At 39.7% G+C, this 18244-nt stretch overlaps 2 protein-coding genes across 6 annotated transcripts; one reads left to right on the forward strand and one right to left on the reverse strand.

Annotated features, from left to right (window-relative positions):
• Positions 1 to 2871: 2871 nt before the first annotated feature.
• Positions 2872 to 7631, reverse strand: arsia (arylsulfatase family, member Ia). Of its 3 annotated transcripts, none has more exons than XM_044040325.1 (3): positions 7567 to 7631; positions 6047 to 7252; positions 2872 to 5438 (listed from the first exon to the last, which is right to left on the reverse strand). In XM_044040325.1, the coding sequence occupies exons 2-3, from the start codon at positions 6358 to 6360 to the stop codon at positions 4040 to 4042; spliced, it is 1713 nt and encodes a 570-aa protein (XP_043896260.1). In that variant the 5' UTR covers positions 6361 to 7252; positions 7567 to 7631; the 3' UTR covers positions 2872 to 4039. The 3 variants fall into 3 exon arrangements, with proteins under 3 accessions (XP_043896260.1, XP_043896262.1, XP_043896261.1); XM_044040327.1 differs by having other exon boundaries at positions 6047 to 6369; positions 7567 to 7585; XM_044040326.1 differs by lacking the exon at positions 7567 to 7631 and having other exon boundaries at positions 6047 to 7553.
• Positions 7632 to 12342: 4711 nt separating this feature from the next.
• LOC122778427 (cylicin-1-like) lies at positions 12343 to 17956 on the forward strand. Of its 3 annotated transcripts, XM_044040321.1 has the most exons (9): positions 12343 to 12594; positions 13193 to 13303; positions 14094 to 14149; positions 14262 to 14338; positions 14602 to 14660; positions 14758 to 14905; positions 15186 to 16457; positions 16550 to 16638; positions 16723 to 17956. In XM_044040321.1, exons 1-9 carry the CDS (start codon positions 12487 to 12489, stop codon positions 16756 to 16758), a joined length of 1956 nt encoding a protein of 651 aa, XP_043896256.1. In that variant the 5' UTR covers positions 12343 to 12486; the 3' UTR covers positions 16759 to 17956. The 3 variants fall into 3 exon arrangements, with proteins under 3 accessions (XP_043896256.1, XP_043896257.1, XP_043896258.1); XM_044040322.1 differs by lacking the exon at positions 13193 to 13303; XM_044040323.1 differs by lacking the exons at positions 12343 to 12594; positions 13193 to 13303; positions 14094 to 14149 and adding an exon at positions 12872 to 13068.
• The last annotated feature ends 288 nt before the right edge of the window (positions 17957 to 18244 follow it).

The raw sequence follows: 18244 nt of genomic DNA on the forward strand, positions 1-18244 counted from the left end.
CTCAATGGTCGCAGTGTATGATTCAGGATATAATGTTGCACATGATGTTGTAACTGAACAGTTAATGTAAGATTGTGCACAGTCATGTGTGCACAGTATTAAATCTTCATTCAGTCATAGCAAGATGTCCACACGATGTGACACCTACGATCATAGATACACGTTTTATTTATAATTCAAGTTTTACACTGATTAACTTAAAGCTTGCTCAGATGACTTATTATTGAAATCAGCTGCCTCCATAGCTGAAAATAAATATCCATCCCAAAACACACATTTACTGTTGAAAGTTAATATAAAGTAAGCTATTGTTACTTAACTACTAGAGTATGTATATATATGTATATATATATACATCTATATGTATGTGTGAGTTTGTGCTGTGTATGAGAGAGTGTGTAAAACTGAAATGCAGCCTGATTACGTCACAACACCACATGATCTATTACTTTATATAAACAATAAATAATAAACTAATGTCAGCTGGAAAGACTAACTTTGCAAGTACAGTACTTACCTGGTGTCACTTAGACCACTTAGACTAAGCAGTAGGTTTGTACTAAAATTGAACATGATTCATAACCTCATGTATATGTCAACCAGCAGTGATGATTACATTGTAAACAGATCACAAATCAGATAAGAAAAATGTATTTGAGATTAAATCTGAACTCTGGATCTTTTGAGGTTCGAGAGAGGGGTCTAAATCTTGGTGCACACAATGAAATTCCAGTCTTTTCCAGCTCTTACGTTGTCCTATATGATCCCGTTTGGTGTTGGTGTTGAAGTCCACAGTTGAGTCCAACTTCATAATGAATGTTTTTCTCCAAGTTATATAGTTGATTCTACAGAAGAAAAACACAATAGAATAAAAGTGTTAAGCATTAAAGCAGAATGAAAGTGGGTGGACTGATGCACTGTCACTATTGATTGACCTTCTGATCATGAGCAATCCTGTTTTGTCTCACCTGACTTCTTTTTACGCAGACACACAAAGCAACAAGCACAAATCAGCAGGATCAGTAGGAGCAGAGCGCCCACGCCAGCAGCGACTAAGATCAGGAGGAAAGAAATGGGTTCTGGAGAGAGGAGACATGAGAAGAAAAAGTCTCGGCCAACCTTAATAAGACGTAAACAGTGCCCACAACACTGATTAACAATTTCTTTAAAATGAAAAGAAAGCTGAAACGGTGTTATGTTTCTCTCAGACAATCAGTGTAATGAAACAAATACTTGAATACAAAATTCACATTATCTGTACTTTACTTTGTTATTTATATTTCTAGCAACTTTTACTTTCACTCCACTGGATTTCCCAAATAAATTGTGTACTTTTACTCCACTACATTTCCTCTAACTATCTTTGTTACTACCAAATAAAATCAGAAGAAGAAGAGTTGGTAATGGTCTGTATTTATATAGAGTCTTGATGAGACTGATTATCTTTCATACCCATTCACACACTGCAACATGGGCCTAAGTGTCTTGCTCAAGGGCAAATATAGACTAGAAGAGTCAGGAAGTGAACCCACAAGCTTCCAGTTGAAAGATAACTCACACTACCACTGAGCCATCATATGTTTACTTCTAAAACTTAAGTACATTTTATATCAGAAAACAACTTTTGATACTTAAGTGCTTTTGCTTTAGTCATATTATAAAAAGTGACTTCAACTTCCAGCAAAGTCATTTTCTGGTAAGATGCTTGTACTTTTACTCATGTATCCCTTTTAGGTACTTTATACAAGACTGCAGACAATGACGTGCAAACATCAAAACATACACTACAAACATATGGAGTTGCCACTCTTTGCATTGCTTTCATTACATTTTCCAAATCACCACTAATTACCAGGGAAATTAAAGAAAAATACCAATTCCCTCCTCCTCACAGATTTTGTTGTAGCCAACAATTGCGTATACAATAAGTGATAACTGACCCCTCAATAAAGTGAAGTAGTAGAAGCAGGATTTAAAGAAACATAGTCATAAATATAAATAGTCTGAAAAAAGTTGTTTTTTCTGTGTTTTCACAGTTCCAGACAGGGTGAATAATGTTTTAATACTTGCCTTGAACGTCCAGATGAACCTTAACATTTCTCACGAGGACCCCATCTGGATCAAAAGCCTCTATGATGTAATGTCCTGAATCATTCCTTTCCATGTTTGATATCTTGAATGTCCCATTGTTGATGAAGAACTCAGTCCTGTCTCTAAAGGGTTCATATTGTATTGTCAACTTCTCCCTCTTCAGGATGAACACATTTATGGGTCCCAGAGGAAGCTGTTTCTTACACAATACCTGATGGCCACTTGCATTGGTCATCACTTGTATATACACAGATCCTCCAGGAGAAACAGAGCACAGTGAGGTGTTCTGGGTCGCATCACATTTATTCTCATGAGCTGGAATAAAATGTGAGACAGATGAAGAACATATAAATCAGATCTTTGCACGTGTAATCTGGTTTCTTTGATGATGAGGATCTTACCATGAGTTGCAGCTGCTAACATCACAAGTAGGATTAGAACTTTATTTGCAGTCATCGTTACCTTAAAAGAAGGGATTATGAACTCAACACAGCTCATAATATAAATCAATGTGCAACCGCAGTTGAACGGCTTTGACAGACACTGACAGGAAGTATGTGGATGGCAGTTAGGAGGAGTCGAAAGACAGGAAATTAGTTGAGGTGGCTCACTTCACTTTTTTTTTTCACTGCACACTTTGCTGTAGTAACCAAGTGATTGTAGCTCAATATTCTGTCACTGTTCTCTGTTGAAATATATTAATTGCATCATAACTAACACAATCCTACAGTTGCAGCAGGTTTCAACATGTTTTAAACACCGAGACCATTCTGGCGTTTGCTTTGAGTTTTTTATTCCTCTTCCCAACAACAATAACAAAAACATGAAGTGACATCATACAAACACATGAGTCGCTGCAATACATTGGTTAACAAAACAATTATTGTAGCACACGACCATCGCTGCCCACTTTTAATCCAACATGGCAGAATTCATCATGGTCAGAGAACTTAGTAGCATTTCTGTTTGCTATAGATTGCATATCTGTTCAGCTTATCACATGCTCTGTTTTTATTTGAAAACAAACCTCCCCCCCCAAAATAGCATATCAAAACAATTTATAAATATGTGGAGCTAATAATGACTCCTCCTAGGACACTTGGTGGAATTCCGCTCTGGTACGTTCGTTCTACATGGAGGAAAGTGACTCAAAAAAACTAACTCTACTAGTTTCAGAGTGATGCGGTGTTTTCCTGCTCACATTTGTGTGTAGCACTGATCTGAGCACCCGCACATGTGTTGGCCTTTGTGTGGTGATCAGGCTTCCTCAGGCAGTCGCTGTGTTTCTTACTGACTAATAAATCTCCACTGCAATAATCATTTAGTCACACACATCAGTCAGACATCAGCCTACAACGGTGAACAACAACACACACCACAAGATTCAGTACAGATGAAAAAGCATTAACTCATAGAAAAATGATTTCACGTTGTTCAAAAAACAATTTTGAAATGTGGCATAAGAATAAAATAATTCATTTAATTATTTATTATTTGTCCTAATCACATTTTTTAGGATGTGACCTTTCAGTTAGTCATTCAATTATGAAGAATCTATCTATCTATCTATCTATCTGTCTACAACAGCAACTAAAGTTAGCTTATTCTGACTTTCTGGTAATATAGAGGTAGTTGCCATTTATAATATTGTTGATTGATTGATTGATTGATTGATTGATTGATTGAAGGATTTGTTCTTCTCACTTTGTCAACATGTAGACTACAGAAACATCTTTACAATAAAACAACTCTTTTCTTGGGAGAATTGTCATCGTTACATTTTTACAAAACAGATTTGGATTTGTTTAATCAGTCACTTCTGTAGAGACTGAACTTCATCTGAAACTCATTAACAGCAACTGGAGCTTGCATAACTCAAGTATCCTGTGAAAATTCAAACATCTGAACATTGTCTTTCTGAAGTGAATCGTTTTCAGTCATGCCCACTCTATATCCTGTTGGACATCATCCTAGCGTTGAGTCTCCTGATAAATGACCTGCTTTTGGACAGCTTAAGCTTCGTCTTCCAATCTTTGTTCTTCTTCTGGTAAAAACTGTCCAAAGTGTCCTCCTCCTCATCTCCCACCCAGGGGACCCAGGCACCTCCATTTAGGTGAGGGTCAGCCCGAGGGTCTTCTGATGGATACCTTACTGGCACTGCAGTGCGGTTGTAGTACACCAGCCTGGCTAGAAGTTCTTTGACAACATCTGGCCTCTGCTCGGAAAGGTCAACACGCTCGTAGGGATCTCCAGAGATGTTGAAAAGAAACACAGATTTCCGGGGCTGAGTGTGGCGCTCTAGGTTCCACCAACCATTGGGAAATCCTGGAAGAATTGGTGCTGGGATCCAGTCTCCATAACCAGGGTTTCCTGTCAGAAGTTTCCAGTCTCCAGCTCGTATGGAGGCCTGAACGGCTGTATTCCAAATCCCATATCCTTTCTGCAGCGAGCCACAGTGTGCATGGTTATACAGCGGGTCAATGTTATGAAGGATCTCTAATCTAGGCGACTCTTTACCCTCACTGATGGCTTGCCAAACATTATATCCATCTACACCTTCAGTCAATGACTCATTGCCACCTGCTAGACCCACCAGCGTGGGGTACCAGTCAGTAATATGTACCAAGGCTTTACTCACCCTCCTCTTCCTCCTCAGTAGAGGACTGTGGACAAACCCCAGACCCCGGACGCCACCTTCCCAATAGGTGCCTTTACGTCCCCTGAGAGGCCAGTTACTGCCACCAGACAATGGCTGGCCACCGTTGTCAGTAGAAAAGATAATGACACTGTTCTGGTAATAACCATACTTGCGAAGAGCATATGTTATATTCCTAACTGCCTCATCTACAACTGAGACCATGGCAGCATACTTCCTGCGTGCCACGTTTCCCAGCTCGCGGTAAGGGTAAACGTACTCCTGTGGAGACTGCAGTGGAGTGTGAACAGCCTGGAAAGAGAGGAAGATGAACAGCGGCTGGGACTGAGGATCATGGGTTGCCAAGATCTTGCGAACTCTCTGCGTGTACAAATGTGTAGAGTATTTTCCTCTCTGGCTCCATGCAACAGACTCCCCCTCATGGAGATCAAAGCCGCACAGCCCGGGGCCGTCACAAGAGTCGTAGGTGTAGTAATTCACACTGCCCGTTAAGGAGCCAAAGTACGTGTCAAAGCCACGGCGAGTGGGCAAACACTCCTTCTTATAAAATCCCAGGTGCCACTTGCCAACCATGTGAGTGGAGTAGCCCAGCTCCTGCAGCCGCTGGGGGAGGGTGACCTGGTCAAAGGGCAGGCAGTTCGGCTGGCGTGGCCGGATAATGGAGTGCTGCAAGCCAGTATGAATTTGGTACCTGTAGAATAAACGGTTGAGAAAACAGGTCAGGTGACCAAATGTGAGATCAATAATCCAGATAAGGTAAGAGGGTAGTAGAGGAAATAAATGAGATGAATGTTGTTACTGTTTAGTTAACAATGTTGTTGTAGACTTGGAGGAGAGGCTGCATAAGTCTGCCTTTGTTTTTCATGTGCTTGATACCTTACCCCATACCTTAAATACCACCATCACTGTCCAGATGTGTGAGAAATATTTAGTCTTTATATCTTGTATTCAAAGAACAGAATTTAACTTCTCAGCAGAATCTTGTTTATTCCAGTGTGAAAATATTTTTGGAAAAACAAAAATATATGTAAATATGAGGTCTTGCAGGTTTGCAGCTCTAAAGGCAAAATTAGTCTTCCTGTTTATTTGCTTTTGACAGAAAATAAATATATAAGAGAACATATGACACAATTGAGGTTGTTTAATTTATGCATCATCTATTTTGACATTCTGAGAAACATCCCACCATGATATATTTTGGCTCCGCACATCCTTAATCCATTTACATAGGTTTATAGCTTACAAAAATAAATGTTGGTGCTTCAAAAAGATCTTCAGATCAGAAGACAGTCACTTTACCTGCCAGTGATGAGTTGACTTCGGGATGGGGTGCAGATAGGTTGGATGTAATAGTTCTCCAGCTTTACTCCGTCTGCAGCCAGTTTATCCAGGACTGGTGTCTTGATGTCAGAGCTGTGATAGCCAATGTCATTGAACCCTTGATCATCTGTCAGGATAAAAATGATGTGAGGAGGCTGTGGAGTAGGAGACCTGTCTCCAAAAGTTTGGTCTGGCTCATTTTCCACCTGGTTAGGACTCATCAAATCCCAGGTCAGGTACCCGAGGCTGAGCAGGCTCATCATGGAGAAACCAGTCAAAGCTGTCGTTGCCATGGTCACACCCTACAGCAGTCAAACTAGCTTGTATAATATTATAAAAGCATTGTGAAGTGGAGATTTTAATGAAAATATCCTCAGTTCAGTTTAGATAATCCTAGACCTTAAAGAGCACTACACCTCCATCCTTACTCTCAAAACTGTTTCAGTCTCCTTGGAAAGCTTTTCACCCCTAGTGGTCCCATTAACTCCACCCATTTGCCTCACTGCCTCACTAAAAATAACATCACACCCCCCACAGCCACCCAGAAACTCACAGAAATGTTACACTACATCCAGGTGTTAACAATGACTTTCCACCTCATGTTAGTAAGTGCTGACATTTTTGCTGATGATAGATATGATCCAACAAAATACTTGTTATGATGAATGCAGTTCTGTTGTACATTTTCAAATTTAAGGAAAATATAAGGTTAAAGGGCAACACTTAACACAAAAGCAGCCAATTCATGTTGCTAACTTTGCAAATTATTCAAAAAGCAAGAGAGAACTGTATTCCCATTTGACCTGGTTGAGCTGTGGCTGACAGAGACGCCACAAAAACACCCTCGCGCATGGGGGAGACTTGAGTCTCTGGGCTGCAGTGGGGCCCTGAACAATCACAAACACTGTTCCCCACTCTACTCAACTGCCCTCACAAGCATGCTATTCTTTTTCCTGCTGTTTTATGGGCACTGCAGACCAGAGGAGAGAGACCAAGCAGACTTCCCGGTCTCTGATAACATCTCCAACTATGACTGAGATGTCACAGACCCACTTCCCAAATCATACACAGGGTCAACAGAGAGCAGCAGCAATGCTCAGCCTCAACTACGGCTCCTCAGAATTTTAATACAGCAGATTTGACCGGGATTCATTGAAGGTCTGTGAAGATTTGCACTAAGTACAACTGTGGAAGAAAGAAAAACATAGGACATGGGAAAATGCATGTACTCAAATGGAAGTGGGACAAAATTGTTGTATTCCATGTAAATATTCATTTCCAATGCCAGTTAGTTGGGCATGCTTAAGACTGATATTATTCCATATATAAAATACTGATTTGATTGTGCCCCATATTTTCATTTTTCTGTTTATTCATTCTGGGAAGTTTCCAAAGCGTTTTACAGTTTGAAAGCTAAAATTGTTTAGTGGTTCCAGGTCATCGAGGTAAAACTTGACCAGCTCATAAATAGGAGATTGGTCGAAGGTAAAACATCACACCTTGAAATGTTGATATTGCCACATGTTGGCACGGAGTTCGCCGGGCAGCCAAAGGAAGTTTGAACCTCCCGTAAAGAGCATGAAGCTGTGGCTGGGGATGTTTGCAGCTGCAGCACAGGCATCTATGGAGCAAAGCCTCTGAGTTTACAGCAGGTCAGGCCACGAAAGTGAAGGCAAGAAGAAAAAAATATTCAGGTGCTTCTGAAGTTTTACACCGTCCTGTTTATTTATACGTTTTTTTCCGAGATGGAGCGCAAGGAGGAAGCTGTTCACAGAAATGCCACCAAAAGAACTGAGAGTAGTTGCGCAACCGTAATGTGTTGGCACATGCAAGTGTGTTTGCGTACTTGTATTTGTTACCCTTTTAGGACCCTTTCTGGACCAGCAGTGCTCATGGAGACCAAAATGTGGTCCCAATGAGACAGAACCACATTTGTGAGGAAGGTCAAAGATTTGAATTGTGGTTAGGTTAAGGTTACAGTTAGGCATTGACTGGATATGGCTGAGGTTAGGGATAATGCTTTATTTAGCTTGTCTAAATGAAAGGGTGTGTGTGTGTGTGTGTGTGTGTGTGTGTGTGTGTGTTTTGCCAGTAACTTCAAGTAAATTATGACACGTGACTCATTTGTTTGGCAGCAGTTCCGCTCACTGTTAAGACCACAACACACACACACATCGACTCATACGAACAAATATTAGCATAAGCATGTGGCAACTCTGAAACCTGGAAGATGTCGATAGGTAGATACCACAGAGCACATCGCACATTTGCTAACCCTGTTCTGAACCATCATTTGCCAATGTAAAGAAATTCAACCATTTACCAAGAAATTGTAGATGGTTGAAAGGTTTATTGGCAGTATTTATGGAAACACTTGCCTTACAAGAAACCGCCAATATTAAACAAACACTACATTTCATTTCTGGAGGGTATTTTCAACTCATAACTTCGCTCAGTTTTTGAGCTGTTACGATATGTTAACTTATCAGCACGTCTTGTAAACCGCAGCTGTCCAACTGCAAAAGTGGCACAACACAAACACACTCAGTGGTGGAGTATGGTCGGGTATGTTTAGAATTGAAGCACTCACCTTTAATGGACCCTTGAGTAATCTTTGACTCAAATGTGCACACATTCTCAGACTCTTCCACTGCCACATTCATCTCTTCACCTCTTTGATTCCTCTCTCCTGCTCTTACATGCTCCTACATGATGAATGTTTGGAGGCCATTTTCATTGGTATCAATGGGATACGCATAAATCATTGGGATTTTCAGACTGAAATAAATCAATCATAAAAATTAGATACTAGTCTCAGAATTGGGTGCATTTTTACCTTGAAAGCCTCGAGTGGTGTGTTGCTCATCAACATCCCGTTTTCACTTCTCCTCACATCAGCTCCCACAGAGAAGTACAGTTTGACAACATCTTCTCAGTTTGACATCACTTTGAGACACCATGAAATGTAATAATGATATGAAAGCGAAGCAGAGACCCAGGCCGCTGCCTCTGCTACTGCTGACACTGTTCTGTGTCGGTTGGCACCAGTTGTTGATTTTGGCTAAAGGAAGGGGCCCTGTTACTGAATACGACAGCGCCCCTTCACCACGAACACTACCCCCTTTCTAATCAACGCAGCCCTGCCAGTAAAGCTGCTCATTTCTCCCCCTCTTACCCCAATTTTCTAATCTGAGTAAGACTTGATGGCGGTTTTCTTTCTTCCTGTATTGCAAACCTGAGCCAAAACCCAAACATTCAGCTTGTCAACCTGTTATGCACAAAGCTACCTTTGTATCAGAGTCTGCTCTTTTTATCTGGTAACTCATTTTCAACATTATTTAATGAAATCAGGGGTCATTTAAGGGCAAAATTGTTAATTTTTTTCCCTTGATTCAGTTACATTTAACAGGATTGGAAAAAATTGCTTTTAGGGTCACTTTATGACCTTTAAGTTTGATAATAAGAAACTACCACCACATATCACCAAATTCAAATGATCATGAAGAACGTTATGAAGGTCTGTTCTGTCATTACTTGATGTGTTGTTGTCAGTGTGTTGTGAGGTCATGGTTACCGTAATCTTTGACCTTTAATGACCTACATTTAATTGGACAGATGTACTGTATGTATACGGCTGGAGGTAAAACCAAATGATGTCTCCAACTACAACTGTTGCCAGTGCAGAGTCCTTAAAAAAAGCCCCTCATTCTGGGACAAAGTCAACAAGCCGAATGGATTTTTTTAGTTTTTCTCGTTTGCCCTAAATTACTCGTCAGGGGAATTGGCGAGAAGGCTGTGGTGACACTTACAGGTACTTTGTTTATGGTTCTTAGTTCCTGAGATATTAGTTTATGTCTATATGTTCATCCAAAATACATTTTTATTGGTTTTCCGCTTAATTTTTTGGTACCTACTGCTCTAAACAGATTTCACAAAAAATGTACATATGGTATAAACATATTTGCATCTATGAGAGCATGATCTGTTAACAGAGCTTGTGTTTATCTGAGTGAGCACATGTAGATGTGAAGAATGAAGGTATGAAAATGAACAGTCTTGTATAAAGCACCTAAAAGGGATACTTAAGTATCTTCCCAGAAAATGACTTTGGTCGAAGTTGAAGTCACTTCTTATAATATTACGTAAATATTAAGTAAATGTCTTAAAGTATGACATTTGCTGCACTTTAGTATCAGTTTATATGTGTCCTTGAATATAACTGTTAAGTAAGTTTAAAGCCAAAATAAGCAGAATGATGCAGGTCATCTGCAGATAACTTGAAAGTGAATCACATGAAGATTGAAATCTGGGGGTTTTTGCACTTAAATAATCTGTAAATGAAATGTAAATACCTCCTCCCTCTCGTTGTGGCAGTTACACATATCATGTCTTATCAGGTGGGACCTCACAGGTAAGGCGACAGTTTAGAACTCCAGCACTGGGCTCAGCATCAGACTGTACCTGTGTTTGATTTGGCTCGACTGGATTTGGCCGACAGCTCTCAAGGGCCGATGCTGTTGGACTTTTTTTTTGTCTTGCTTCAATTTTTTTTTTTTTAATGACAATTTAATAGAGCGTTTAATCACTTTAACATCTGCAAAAATGTGCCAGCAGTCACACCTAGTGATACGTTAAAGTTCCAACAATAACAAAGCTGTAGTGGTAGATAATTACCTGCCGAGTGAGCACAGATGTGAGCAGCTAAATATGAGGAATGTAGGGTGGATTTATTTCCTGTCAAACAGGCTGCCATTTACAGGCGCGCCATGTACAAATATCCCACTCAGTGTTACTACAACATGTCACCAAAGCCAAGGGAAATACCCAGGGTTTTTTTTCTTTAAGGATGTTCAGTTATTAGGACCTCTCAATTGCCAGTAACTTTACCTCACTCTCTTAACTGCTATTTAGCACATGCCAAATTCAATTCATTGTGGTGTTTAGAGGAAATATAGCATTTCCTATTTTACAAATACTTTTTCTTCCATAAAATTCTGGTGGTCTGTCCCATCAATGTGAAAATGGGCAGCTGAGTCAGCCCCATAAACAGTTCCCTACGCTGAACTTTTGTGTAAGATGGAAATCAGGCTTGTTGAGACCCACTGAGCACTGACTTTACATTTGGAGTAGACACTGTTTTCCTGGTTTTGCCTCATGAATGGGGCTCTTTCAGTCACTTGGTGCATGCTGACCGTCTACTTACCCAATACTCTCCTCTAGTTTGACCCAGGGTCTCACCAATAGATCTCCCTTTCTCAGAACTACTCCCTGGCAGCCTATTTGCCAAGACCCATATACTGCCCTGAGGCTGTGCTTTTATCCAAAAAAATGTGTTTGGCATTCCTGGTCAAAAATGGGGAGATATGATGAGAAAAAATGCAATGTTGAAATGGCAGCTACAGTTTTTTTGTGTAATTTACAGTTTAAGGAGTGGTGAGTTCTTATAGTGTCGGGCAGTAACACATTACTTTGATATTATTACTTAATCCAGTAACAAAGTAGTGAAAGAGATCACACTTTGAAAAAATATTAAAACATTAGAACTACTGAGCAAATTAATTAATGCTGAGTTCCTGTAGTATACTGCTCTACTGTGTTTTGTTTTCTTTTTGTTTTGGGGTTGTAGTTGAGTTATTTATTTCAGTTTTTTTCTGCCCTTTAGTGGCTATCTTATAATTATTAGTACCTCATGGTGAGTTGCGTTGAATACGCAGAAAACAGACAAAGTTGTGAAAGACTGTGTAGGAGTCATGTCACATTTTTATATGCGAGTCAGATGAAAGTTACCAGCAGAAGCAGGTAGTAAATAAAGAGATGGAGGGTGAAGAGCTCTTTGTCAGTTGGTATAAATGTTTGGTCAATGTAACATTCTGCTTAAATGGGGCAAAAAATGTGTATGTGTACGTGTATGTCCATTTACAGTATAACAGATACCACACACTGACACTAAACTGCAACATGCTCACTGCCTTTTTTTTCCTGTTTTCCCCCAAGTGTGTCAGTATAAATCTATGGTGCAATAATCACTGCACTTTTCATTATGAAATGTTTACATTGTACATTAAGTAAATATCTATTTCAAATGTTTACTTTTTACGTTTCATTGCTTATTCTATTCATATGTTGTACTTGTCAACTATCTGCATCTGACCCTTATTGATGTTGTTACCATGGAATCAATCAAGTCAAATCTGATTTGGTGTAACGCGGGTTTTGCACTGCGGGAGAACTGCATCTCCCACGATGCATTGCGGTGGTAAGCGGAAGAACTTCCTCAGTTCCGAGTGCAACAATATAACATGCTTGTAGTTGGGTCGGGCTTGCACCGCCTTTGAGAAATATGTGGCTACTTTAAGTGTGTAAATAGTCGCATTCGTTACTTTTGTTCGTTGTTGTGTCTATTCCCACCCGTGTAGGACATGTCCGTGAACGCATCGAAGCACGAGCTGATCCCGATCATCCACCGCTACTTGAAGGAGCATGGTTTCACTTCAGCTGCAGATGAGCTGGAGAGACACAGCCCACAGGTCAACACACACCGCACAACACACACTCCACGTGACTACTGTTGCTGAAAAAGTCAGTGTTTATTCTAAAAGAGAAAAATGAGAACACACGTAGGCGTGTTCTAAAAGTGACTTGTGTGTATTGTATGGATTTCCCTCGTTCAAAATGATCTCTGCAAACGATCTACAGTCTGTTTGTTGGTGGGGTTTTTTTAAAATCGCATTGCACATAAAATACAGTCAATCCCATGTATTGTCCCATCCCTATAAATTTGCAAGCCAAACAAGCTGTGGCTCACAATGATGCAGTGAAGAAGTGTGTGTCCACTGGTGTCCCTTCACATGAGACCTGAATGAGTTAGCTGTCAGACTCATTCAGGTCTTTTTCCAGAGGAAAACATATGCTTTTGATATCAGGATGAACCACATTAAAATAAATCTGGGGGACACAATCAGTAATGAGTCATTACTGGACAGATGCAGCTCATGGTTAAAGTGAACTTCTTCTGTTCAGAGTGCAACATTGGGTTGCCTTTGAGAAATATGTGGCTACTTGAAGTGTGTAAATAGTCATATTCGTGACTATTGTTCATTTGTGTGTGTATTTCCACCTTTGCAGGAGATGTCCAAGAACGCATTGAAGCACGAGCTGATCCCGATCGTCCACCGCTACTTGAAGGAGCATGGTTTCACTTCAGCTGCAGATGAGCTGGAGAGACACAGCCCACAGGTCAACACACACACACACATAAATGCATGCATGCATGCACAAACCAATACCCTTTAACCTAACAACAAGTAAGGACCAGGCGCTGGTCCATGTGACTGCTGTTGCTGAAAAAGTCTGCTAGAAGGGATTGGAAAAAGGAACAAAAATTAGTACACACATACATGTAGGTGTGCGTATATCAGCGTTTCCCAACCCTGGTACACACCTGATTCAGATGAACAGCTCGTTATCAGGCGTCTGCAGAGCTTGGTGACGAGCTGACCATTTGAATCAGGTGTGTTGGAGCAGGGCAACATCTGAAACATGCAGGGGAGTGTTCCATGAGGACCAGGGTTGGCAAACACTGGTATATATCACCAGAACTGTATGATAGCAAGCTTGGCTGCAAGTTACTCATGTGAATATTATTGATTTCCCCCATTCAAGATAATCTCAATTATGAAAACAAACTGAACAAAGTGTTTGTTGGTGCTTTTTATCGCATTGCACAGTAAAATACAGTAAATCCTATGTCCCATCACTCCCCATGTGCACGTCTTGGCTGCAGCCAAATGATACGCAATATTAAGAACCTCATCAGGGCTCACGATAATGCAGAGAAGAATTGTGTGTCCACTGGTGTCCCCACACAGAATGAGAGACCTGAATGTGTTTGCTGATGTCAGCGCGTCTTTTTCCAGAAGAAAACATATGATCTTGGTATTAGGATCAGGGTTGAACGATATTAAAGTAAATCTGTTGAAATCTGTACATAATAAACTGTCTTCAATGGTTTTTTAATTGTCTTCAGGGGGACACGATCAGTAGTAATGTGTCATTACTGGACATATACAGCTCATGGTTAAAGTGAGTATGATTCATCAATCCTTTTCCAGATCCATCTGCCTTAACTTTACATCTTTGACTGTTTGACAGATTTATTCCAAGTGTATGTTTGTATGTTTTTTGTTCCTAACAGTGACGAGAAAAACAAAAAGCCGTCGGACTCAACCAAGCACTCCAGGTCACCAAAAACAGCGAAGAGTCTGACTAAAGGTGCAGCTGCTCATTTCACCCAAACTGGCTCTAAATGTGCAGAAGTAAAAGTTAAATATTTATTTATAGCCTAATAATTAATAATCAGATCACGTTAACATCCATTTTTAACTTTTCTTTATATCTTGTGTAAGCTGTGGACCCATATTTGTCCCAAAGAGATTTAAAAAAAGTACATTATGCAAGGACTGTTTATGCTTCTTCAGCACGATTGGTAAGACATTTAAATACATGCGTGTGTTTTTCTACTCTTTTATGTCCAGCCACGACAAAGAGAAAAAAGGATAAACTGGGGAAACAAACAGAGTCACAGAAAAAGAAGGTGAGTTATTTTTTTTTTAAAAAAAGAAGAAAAAAAAAAATCATATCAGCTCTTTAATTTTGTTAAGCAGACACATTTTTTGTTGTTGTTTTTTTAGTCTGTGTCAGCAAAAAGGAAAAAGGACGTAAAATCTGCAGAAAATGACTCCAAGGCAAAGAAATCAAAGACACAGACCGGGGACGAATCAGACTCTGACAGCAGCCTGGACATCGAGAAATGGAAGAAAATGGCACTGCAATTCACAGGTGTGTGTTTGTTCAAACGGAATACACCACAACATTATGATGTGCTTTTTTATTTCAAAATGCATTTGTTAATTCAACTTTAATCTCATCAAAATGGAAAATGGAGTAAATAGCAGAGTAGACAGGCACAGCTGCAGACACCACCCTCAGGGGTAGAGCTGTTATTTCACTCAGAGCTGTGTATTGTAGCTTTGTGGTCATCGTTGATGTTTTCTTTTAAACTTTAGCGCCACATAGCAGTGTTTGTTCAAAGTGCTCACCTTGTTTACCTTGTCCACAGAGGCCGACATTACCAAGATGGAGACCATCAACGCTCTGGATTCCTCTACACCACAACCAGTGAAAAAGCAAGTTAGGAAATCTCGAGCTAAGTCTTCAGCGAAAACCAACCCTCCCATACAACAGGGTGACGGGACGGTTGAGAAGAATGAAAAGGTGGAGGAAAATAAAGCTACGACAAAGACACCAACAGAAAACATTGAACACAAGAAGAGCCGCGCCAAAAAGACTTTGTTCACTGTGACCCCGTCTGTCTTCATGAACCAAGAGGAAAACAAACCAACGACAACCTCTGTCTCTCCTCTGTCTCTTCCAAAAAGCAATGAGGCCGCATCTGAGCTTAAGAAGAAGAAAAAGAAGCCTGAAGACAAGGTGGAAGGAAATGCAGGAGAGACTGGTGAAGATGGAAAAGAAAGTGAGAGTAAAGAGAAAGAAAAGCCTGAAGTGTGTGTTGGTAAACCTGTGATGGAGAAGAGAACAAAAGGAACAGAGGAAAAGAAAAAAAAGAATGAGAAGGAAGAGGAAGTGATGGAGGCAAACAAAAACACAGATGCTGGTAATGAGGACACCTCAGAGACGATAGTACAAGCAAAGAAACACAAGAAGAAAAAGGAGGAAAGAGATGTTGTCGAGACTTCAGAGCAGACAGCTGAACCAAACATTAAGAAGAAGATGAAAAAGATAGCAGAGGAAAATACAGAGCTGGTAACTGGAGAAGAAAAAGACAACACAGATCAGGGAGAGGATAAAAAGAAAGTAAAGAAGAAGAAGACCGTGGGGACTGAGGAGAAGCTAGAGACGGACATTTCAGAGCAGATAGCAGAAGAAAAACAGGTGAAGAAGAAGAAGAAGAAAAAGAGACCAGAGGAGAATACAGAGCTGGTAGCTGGAGAAGAAAAAGACAACATAGATCGGAGAGAGGATAATAAGAAAGTAAAGAAGAAGAAGACCATGGGGAGTGAGGAGAAGCTAGAGACGGACATTTCAGAGCAGACCGCCAAAGAAAAAACGGTGAAGAAGAAGAAGAAAAAGGAGGCTGCTAACGGCGAGGAAGATTTAGAGAAAACAGTCAAAGAAAAGAAAAAGGGAGACAAAGACAATCATAATGCATCAGAGCAAATCACTGAAGATGAAACAGAGGAACAGAAAGAGCAAATGAATAAAGTGAAGAAAAAGAAAAGGGCGTCTTCAATTAACGAAACTCAAGTTGACGCAGATCCAGTACCTCCACCCAACCCCGAGACACCAAGTCCTCCAACAGAGAAGAAGAAAAGTAAATAGACAAATCACAACAATCATGGTAAAAATCCAATTTCCTGTGTGAGCAATTTTCTCTTCACTTTTTTCCATTTGTTGTTGTCTCAGAGAAAAACACGTTGATATCAACCGAGGTCCCGGAACTGCCAACTGATTCCATCCAAGACGGCACAGAAACACAAAGCTTGCATAAAAAGGTATCACAGGACTGTGGTGTATCTTCATTGTTTCAGTGTCATGTGATCAAGCATCATTCACTCATTTGCCATCATTCTTCGCAGAAGAAGAAATCCTCCAAGAGCCATGAAGAGGTATGACGTCACAGCGGAGGGAAGTTAACACGTCCTTATTTCTAATCATATTTTAATGGTTAGAATCATCCCTCAATCTGTGTTTCTGTGGATTCTGGATTATTTTTTTAATTTTTTTTTACTTTTTTTATTTGTTTTATGTTTACAATATATAGAAGGGGTTGCAAAGTTTCACGGAATGTGCCATCTAATGAATTTTATCCATAATTGTCTAAACTAAACCAGTTCTCTTTATCGTGAACCCAGAGGCAAAGGCAAAGCCCGATGTGGCTCATCTTTCCACTGTGGGACGTAGAACAAATGGCAATTGAGGTGTCCGCTTCGTAAACAGCTAAAGAGTGCAACATTTCCCCAGTGTGACACAGTGTAACCCATCAGCACTGCACACTGACGCCGCTACACAGAAGTGTCAACACTCCATCGAATCAATCAATGGACTACATTGTATTTTGCTTCACCCTTTAGTTGCTACCCACAGTGCTGAGGTTCCAAAAAGTATTTATTTTTTTAACACTTCACAACTTAATAGTTAATACACAAGTAAACTGGCCTTGGACTTCTGGGTTTTTTTGACATCAGGACACAAAGCACATGTCAGATTTGTACAGTGAATGACTGACTGCTGTCTAGAAATGGATCTAAAAGACAAAAAAAAACTTTTATTGTTACAAAATGATATGGATATTGTTTTAATAGCCTATTTAGGTATTGGTGAAAATTCCATGTTTTTGATAAGCACGTTTTTTTTTTTTATGTTTGAATTATTTGCGCTGTAAGTAGTGCTTTTAGACAAATTAAACATAGTTTTTGTAATCCTGAGATGTTGTTAATGTGAACAAAAATTATCATAATTTGTATTTTATGTCACAGAGAGGTTTATTAAATCATGTGAGAGGTTTGCATGACTCCTGGACTTCACTGTTGTTCTGAAATTTGAGCAAAATTAATAATGTGTGGGTTTTGTTGTCAAGTGGAAGTGGAGATTGTTAATTTGAATATAGCACATTCAATAAATATAAATGTAGCTATGATGCAAATTAGTGACATTAGGCATATGTACAATGTTGTACATGGTCTCTATTTCTGCATAGCTATATATTTTTTATTATATTTTTACACAGTGCTGTTATTATGTATCTATCTTTTATACTGCTACTTGTACATGGCCTTCATTGTGGAACAGCAAATAAAGAATTTCATTGTACATGTTTTCACTTTGAATCTTACAATGACTAAAGAAATGTATTCAGGGCTAAATGTATAAATGCATTTGAAATATATGCACAGGAATTCGAATTTATATGACATTGCACCTAAATACAGTATTATTCATATACAGCCATTACATTACAAACATACATTTGCAAATAACTTCCATAATTTTCGTCACATGTAGTCTAGTCTGATAAATTAGCAGTAGTAGCAACCAATAAACTGATACGTATTTTTATCTTAGTAAAACCTTTCTCAAATTTGGGCAATTTTCCCGAAA

Source organism: Solea senegalensis, linkage group LG12, assembly GCF_019176455.1.
Source record: "Solea senegalensis isolate Sse05_10M linkage group LG12, IFAPA_SoseM_1, whole genome shotgun sequence".
Lineage (NCBI taxonomy): Eukaryota > Metazoa > Chordata > Actinopteri > Pleuronectiformes > Soleidae > Solea > Solea senegalensis.

What these genes read in the sequence shown, in the direction of transcription:
- arsia (XM_044040325.1), bottom strand. Translation starts at nt 6,360, where the DNA reads ATGGCAACGACAGCTTTGACTGGTTTCTCCATGATGAGCCTGCTCAGC. An exon ending in AGTCAACTCATCACTGGCAG is followed by an intron (nt 5,439 to 6,046) that starts GTAAAGTGACTG and finishes TTTATTCTACAG; the next exon opens with GTACCAAATTCATACTGGCT.
- LOC122778427 (XM_044040321.1), top strand. Translation starts at nt 12,487, where the DNA reads ATGTCCGTGAACGCATCGAAGCACGAGCTGATCCCGATCATCCACCGC. An exon ending in CAGAGTCACAGAAAAAGAAG is followed by an intron (nt 14,661 to 14,757) that starts GTGAGTTATTTT and finishes TTGTTTTTTTAG; the next exon opens with TCTGTGTCAGCAAAAAGGAA. An exon ending in AATGGCACTGCAATTCACAG is followed by an intron (nt 14,906 to 15,185) that starts GTGTGTGTTTGT and finishes CCTTGTCCACAG; the next exon opens with AGGCCGACATTACCAAGATG.